This window comes from Octopus bimaculoides, chromosome 20 (genome assembly GCF_001194135.2).
Source record: "Octopus bimaculoides isolate UCB-OBI-ISO-001 chromosome 20, ASM119413v2, whole genome shotgun sequence".
Taxonomy (NCBI): Eukaryota; Metazoa; Mollusca; class Cephalopoda; order Octopoda; family Octopodidae; genus Octopus; species Octopus bimaculoides.
In genome coordinates this window covers 35,714,533-35,722,373 of record NC_069000.1, presented here as the reverse complement: position 1 = coordinate 35,722,373, position 7,841 = coordinate 35,714,533, and the positions used below count along the sequence as shown (strand labels likewise).

Here is a 7,841-nt window from a genome sequence, read left to right as displayed (position 1 = left end):
ATATTTTTATAATGATTTGAAACCAAAGTACTGTTGTCTTAACCCTTTAGAATTTGTAACATAAAGGTGTTAGAAAAGTTGATGCATTCATAAAAGAAAAAAACAAAACAATCGGAAAGAAAACAAGATTGTGTGATTCAGTGATGGTAGTGGCGGTGGTAGCAGTGGTAGTGGTGGTGGTGTCTGGTGGTGGTGTCTGGTGGTGGTGTCTGGTGGTGGTGGTGGCAGTAGTGGTGGTTGTGATGGTTGTATTGGTGGGCTTTCCTACCATTACGAGAAATGTGACATGTCATCAAGGTCAGATATCAGTGGATCTGAATACTAAATTTTCTTTGCTCTTGTTATGAATTTGACACATCACTCATTGCTCACTGCACAAGCAAATATTGTTTTAGCTTCTGCTTTTTGAAGTTTCTGTACGGAATAACTGTACCTGCTGGAAAATAATGGAACGCTAGGAAAACAGTATTGCTTAAATGTCGTTTCAACTAATTATAGGTGCATGCGTGGCTCTGTGGCAAGAACTTGTGTGCATGTGTATATATATATGTATATATATATATATATATATATATGTGCGTGTATGTGAATATTGATAATAATTCTACTGCAGATACAAGGCCTGACATTTGGATGATGGGGTTAGTTGATTACATTGACCCCATTACTCAAATGGTACTTGTTTTGTTGACCTATCCCTTTATTAACCACTGAGGGTTTATATAAAATGATTGTGGACAGTACAAGTCAATACAATAGAAACAGAGTGAAACCAGATATTGATCAAAATCTAACACACCAAGGGACAGGTTTGAAAGGGGAAACAGAAGGGTTTGTTATTGTAGCGCAACATCAGAACTTACCTGCCAGAAACTACTATGCAAACGTCCTTAAAGACAGATATGACCCCTCGTGCAGAATTTGCAGAATATTCACAGAGACAATTGATCATGTTGTTTCTGGCTGCTCAGTCCTCGCTGAAAAGGAGCACCTCATAAGATATGAGAGACTAGGGCAGTACATCCACTGGAATGCTTGTAAATACTACAAAATTAAATCTCATGATAAGTGATACAGGCACTGTCCTGAGGATGTCACCATCTTTTGGAACTTCTCAATACAAACAGAGAGAAAAATTGACTCCAATCAACCAGACATTGTGATTAACGACTACAACAGAGGAACTTGTCTGTTAATAGCTATGTCTGTCTCACAAGATCAAAATATCTCAAGAAAGGAATACAAAAAGCTTTCTCACTATAAAGATCTGCAAATTGAAATCACAGAAATGTGGTAGCTTATTACTACGATAATACCAGTAATAATTGGTGCATTGCGAATGATAAAGAAGGGAGCTGAGAAGTATATTAAGCAACTCCTTGATAACTCCAATTTCCGTGAACAACAAAAAATAACTTTGATGGGTACAGCCCATATACTACGGAAAGCACTCTCCTAAAATGGAATAAATGTGGTGATAATTTTAGCATGCATAGCAAAACAAAAGTGCCCTTGCTATTCTTGGCCTCCGGAGGATGTCCAGTACTAAGGCAGCTGAAATAAAGTTATAATGAAAGGAAGCCATAAGTAATAATAATAATAATAATAATAATCCTTTCTACTAAAGGTACAAGGCCTGAAATTTGGTGGGGAAGGGGTCTAGTTGATTACATCGACTGGTGCTTGCATTTTATTGATCTTGAAAAGCAAAGTTGACCTTGGCAGAATTTGAACTCAATGTAAAGAGCCATAAATAAATGCTGAAAAGTGTTTTCTCTGGAAAAAAAAAAAAAAAAAAAATTCATGATGATGATGATGATGACGACTCTTTGTTAATTCTAATGTTCATTTCTGTTTCTTTTTCTTCCTAGTTTGGAAAAGTATCAGATAAAGAAAAACAAACTAATGAATTTGATTCTGAGGTGAGTCTCATTTGGAATATTTTGTATTTATTTAAATCATGGACAAGTGTTTGTCTGCATCTGGTTAGTAGGCTCTGTGGTCACAAAAGCAAAAGAAAGAAGACATAGATAATGTAGTTTTCGATACACTCTATAAAAAACTGGCATGGCTGCAACTACAGCCTTCTTCAGAGTTGTGCAAGATCTAGAACTTAAGAATACAAATCATGGTGATGGAAAACAAGCATGACTAAGACGCTTGCTTTGTAAAAATGTGGCTTTGGGTTAAGTCCCAATGCACTGCACTTTGGGTAAATGTCTTGGGCATTATGAATGAATTTGGTAGACGGAAACTGTGTGGAAGTCCAGCATGTCTGTCTGTGTCTACCCATCTGTCTGTCTGTCTATAATGTATATAGATATATATATAGGGTAATCTTCAAGTTTAGGGGTGTAAAAAAGTAAATAAAAATATTCAAGGGAAATAACTGAACGATTTACCAGTATTATCCATTTTCTTTTAGCTGTTTATAAATAAACCACACACGTGTTTTTTTTTTCTAAAACAGCATGCAACGGAAGGAGAGAACTTTGTCGATGGAAATGATAATGAAATTCAACAGATATTATTAGATATTTATTCAAGAGTCAGCATGCAGTTCTAGAAATTCACCTACTCAACATTATACACTTCAGCAATGGCAGCCAAAAAATAAGCAAATGTTTTTTTCTTTTGGGATTGAATTCCGCCATGGAAATTCATGTAGATAAGATGAAAATAATTCATCCGATGTCCCTGGCTAAGAGAACACTCATCTACAATGTGTTTTTTGCATTATATCTTTGCACCAGCAGTAGATAAGCAACTACATTCTGTGTCTTGAGCTGCTGCATAACTCACTAATATTCCAATATTCTTCTAATATTAATTCACAAGTGAGTATTTCATTTTCAGGAACAATAAGTTGTTGTGCAGCCGGTCTTCCACAAGGCATTTTCGATCTCTCAGCCGGTACTATGATATTCAATGACGTGTGTCATTTATATATAAACAGTTAACTTCAATCAAATCACGTGTGTGATTTATTTATAAACATAGTACGGATAATACTGGTAAGGGTTCAGTTACTTATCTTGAATATTTTAATTAATTTTTTTTACATCCCTAAACTTGAAGATTACCTATATATATATATATATATATATATATATAAAACAAATAATAAATGAGTATATGCATATATACGTACAGGTATGTGCATACCTACGTCTACCTGTATATATAGGTGCATATCTGGGTACAGGACATTGCAAACAAAACGTAGACAAGAAAATAATAATAACCAGAGTACAGAAAACACAAACCACATAGAGAACATTTTCCTTCATCAGCTATCCCCATTTTAACACCGGCGTTTCGAAGAGTTGGGCAGGACGCATCGTTAAAATGGCTCTTCCCATGGACCGCAAATTAAATTTGTATACACAAATTAAACCTGTGCCATGGAGGAATGTAGTGGCGGACAAAAAACAAGACAGGAAAACAAACGGAAAATTATGTGTATATGAACGCTGTGAGGCACAAACTTAAAGCCGGGACGAAGTAAGTTCGCGTGTTTGCTCGGTGATAGTCAAGGAAGAAAAGGATTAGTGACCGGAAGCATGTGACCAGGGAGGAGTAAGGAAGAGAGAGAGAGAGTGGTAGAGGGAGAAACAAGGGGAGGAAGTAGAAGAATAGGTGAGCAACGGGAGGAAGAGAGAAATATAGTAGTGACAGAAGGAAGAACGAGAGGAGTAAAGAGAGATACGTAGTAGTAACAGAGGAAGAACGAGAGGTAGAGAAAGTGATAGAGTCGCGTCAGAAAATATAAAGTTGAAAAAAACTACTTACAACAGGGATATATATATACACACATTATAGACAGACAGACAGACAGGTAGACATATATATATATATATATATATATATATATATATATATGTGTTTGTGTGTGTGTGTATATGTGTGTCCCCCACTGTTTAGTTAGCAACTGTTGATTTGTTTATGTCCCTGTAATATCGTGGTTTGGCAAAAGAGATTGATAGAATAAATACCAGACTTACAAAACAAACAGTACTGGGGTTGATTTGTTCGACCAAGGCTGTACTCCAGCATGACCGCAGCTCACTGAATGAAACAAGTAAAGGGTAGAATATAAAAGATTTGTTCTATCGCACGTTGTGACAGCAATTGTGAAGATTTTAAGGGAAATAATTCTAATTGGTTTCGTTAGCAAGGGAGATAACTCCATTAATAATCACATTTCCTCTCAAGTTTTGTGTTCTAAGTATGTACGCTACTATTGTTTTTTTTTTTTTAATGACTTTGCTAGAATTTAAACTCAAAACACTATACTATCTATCTAGATAAAATGAAGTATCAAATATCTTGTTCTGTCATCATATCTTTGAGTTGTATATTAAAAATTAAATTTCATTAACTGAAAGTGTTTTCATAAGTGCAGGAGTGAAATTTGTTCACAGGTGCAAACCCAGGTCCAAAATTTATTACAAACAAGGTCGATTTCTTTCAGCCTTAACAGAACAGTTGTTTGACCATGTTCTATTATTATTATTATTATTATTATTATTATTATTATTATTATTAATATATTAGTACATCAACAAATCCAGATGAATCCAATAATGGAAAAGTAATGGAAAATGTGGTGTCATTTTGAGCACTTTTACACCATTCTACTTGTGCAATATATATATGTGTGTGTGTGTGTGTGTGTAAGTATATGTATATATGTATAAAATTCATCATCTTCATTTAATGCTTATTTTCAATGCTGGCATGGGTTGGACAGTTTGACTGGTGCTGTCTAGTTGGAGGACTGGGGCAAGTTCTTCTGTCTGCTTTGGCATGGTTTCTGTGGCTGGATGCCCTTTCTAATGCCAACCACTTTGCAGAGTGTATTGGGTTGGGTGCTTTTTCCATGGCACCAGCAACACTGAGGTCACTGAACAACTTGCAAGACAAGACCTCTTGACTAGGGTGGTGGGGTGTAACTTTTAGTAAGGTAGTTTTGTGCCTGTTGAGGAGAGGTTAAAGTATGATAGAAGGACAGAAGCAGGTGTCTTGCATTAGACAAGATACATGGTTACCTCTAGCTGGAAAATGAGTGAGAGTGAGCAAATGAGAGAGAGAGAGAGAGAGGGAGAAGTCAGTGGTGAAGATATGTGGGAGCATACCCTCAATTTACAAAAGGTGAATATGAGTAAATAATGTATTTCAGCAAAAGGTATTTTGGCCCACTTCATACTTTATATGTTTCATTATTTTATCGTTCAGAATTCATTTACAAATCTTTTCCTTCATCATTTTAATTTTTTCTTCAGGCTATGAAGTATTTGTCATATGTACTCTATCCTCTGTGTATATGTGGTGCTATATATTCCTTAATATACATCCAATATAAAAGGTAAGAATCTGATGTTGATTTCTTTTACAATAAATAAATAAATAGATAAATAAATAAATGAATGCATACATAATTAAAATATAATAGAAATTATCATCATCATCATCATTTAATGTCTGTTTTCCATGCTGATATGGGTTGGACAGTTTGACTGGAGCTGGTGAGGCCATGTGCTGCACCAGGATTCATTTGTTTGTTTGGGCTTGGTTTCTATGGTTGGATGCCATTCCTAATGCCAACCACTCCACAGAGTGTCTAGGTGCTTTTAATGTGGCACCAGCATGAGTTTTGACCTTGAATTGTAACACCTCTTCCCATTGGTGGGTCAGTAGGGGTGCCCAAATCACTGTTCATCATCTCCTTCTAGCTTCCAGCTTAACTCCTCTTTCTTACAAAAGGCTTTTCCTGCTGCCTCTCCCATCCTGTGTACAGCTACCTTTCACTCTTACTTTTTTGTTCCAATGAGTGCAAGTATTCAAATGGTATGTCTGTCCTGAGCTGTAAAACTCATACGACCAATTAATCTGTTTTCTAAGGTGTAAAAGTGACTGATATCACAACACACTTGCCTTGAATGGGATGCCAGTTTGAAGCAGGGTTACTCATTCACAGCTGAGTGAACTGAGGTAACATGAAATTGTTTTGCTCGAGAACACAATGCAGAAATTAGAACCATGATCTCACAAGTGTGAGTACAACACCCTAACCACTAGGCCATGCAAGCATTCCCCTTATTGATATATGTGTGTGTGTGTCTGTGTGTGTGAGTATATGTATATGTATATATAAAAATCATCATCTTCATTTAATGCCTATTTTCAATGCTGGCATGGGTTGGACAGTTTGACTGGAGCTGGCTAGTTGGAGTTCTTCTGTCTGCTTTGACATGGTTTCTGTGGGTGGATGCCCTTTCTAATGTCAAGCATTCCCTTTACTATTGTTCTCTTTAAATAATTTTCTGATTTTGTTTTTCTTTCTGATTCTATTGCCTTTATGGTTTGATTAAGACAAAGCTATTTTTGTAATTTCAGTTGGTATTCCTGGTTCATCAATTCTCTAGTAAATGGTAAGATAATTTTTGTTTTCACTTCTTTTTTATCTTATAGTGAGACTGCTGCAGTCTTATTGAAACACTGTTGTTAGTGTTTATTTGTTTATGCTGGTTTGTTATATGCTGTTGACTTAAATATATCTGGTTAAAAAATTTTTTTCTTGGCTGGTTCTTCTAGAACTATCTTATCCAATGTCTCCAGTTTTAAGACAGCAGGGAATTATTTGAGGGCGTTTGGATGCTATTTCTAGAATGCTGAGCTGCCATGTTGAGTTAAGGATCTGTTGCTGGATCTAGTTGGTAGCTAGAGTAAACTGGTAACTACTTCAGAGGAGCAGAGTCCACCACTGTCACGATGAAAAGGGGATTGAGAAGAAAGAGTACATCTATGAACTTATAGTTGAAACATGTTAGTGATTGAATCTTTCCCAATTATCTGAATGTCCTTTAGGATTTGGTGTAAAATAACAGTTCTTAGTTTTTTTGTCTTTGTTGTGCACATAAGACAAAATAAAAAAGTATCAGTCGACTTTACCTGGCTGTGTGAGAACCAGCATGCCAAAGAATAGACCTGACATTTCCTCCGAGTGTTGTAAAAGGTGACTAAAAAAGATTGATGTAGGGGCTGCATACTGAACTCATAAAACCCTGACCAGCAATTACTACCTAAACAGACCCATCAATTTCTCTCCTCTGGGGAAATACCTCCTTTGCATATATAACATGTCATATGGGGAAAACCTTGGAAGACAGGATGGGTTGGAGGGTTGCCACCTGAGTAGTGCAATGGTGTCATCTGCCAGGAGTACGGAATACTGACAAATGGTGGATGCAGCAATGTACTGCAACAGTGCATGCCCCTATATCTGGCTTGACCTGACCTTCACATGGAATGTTTTGAAAAAAAACAAACCAGAACTGTCTTAAAGTTAAGAATTAAAAAAAATATAGAAAACTATTATTGTATTCGATGGTATAAAGATGCATGGGTATATCAGATGAACTCCAAGCATAGGTCCAACTTCTCCAATTGGATTCAGGATGATTGTTTTAAGACATTTAACTCTCCAGTTTACAAGTTTCAGTCAAACCGTCTAACCTATGCCAGCATGGGTTAGATGCTAAATGATGATGATGATGCGTTTTTGGAAAAAAACGTATCTTATGTGCCAGCAAATAAGTTATTTACCTTATATTATCAATCACATATGTGTATGACAAAATTATAAGTGAAATTTTTCAAGAAACTCAACCATTGAGTGGCTGTGTGAGAAGTAGCTTGTTTACCAACCACATGGTTCTGGGATCAGTCCCTTTGCATGGCACATTGGGCAAGTGTCTTCTACTATAGCCTTGGGCTGACCAAAGCCTTGTAAGTGGATTTGGTAGACAGAAACTGAAAGAATCCTGTCGTATATATAT

General features: G+C 36.2%; 1 protein-coding gene across 1 annotated transcript in view; it reads left to right on the top strand.

Annotated features, from left to right (window-relative positions):
• LOC106877390 (lipid scramblase CLPTM1L) overlaps nucleotides 1-7,841 on the top strand; it is a 48,072-nt gene that overhangs the window by 29,723 nt on the left and 10,508 nt on the right. The window contains exons 11-13 of the mRNA XM_014926285.2: nucleotides 1,872-1,922; nucleotides 5,286-5,368; nucleotides 6,400-6,434. Coding sequence (XP_014781771.1) covers nucleotides 1,872-1,922; nucleotides 5,286-5,368; nucleotides 6,400-6,434 — 169 coding nt within the window. The remainder of the gene's footprint in view (nucleotides 1-1,871; nucleotides 1,923-5,285; nucleotides 5,369-6,399; nucleotides 6,435-7,841) is intronic.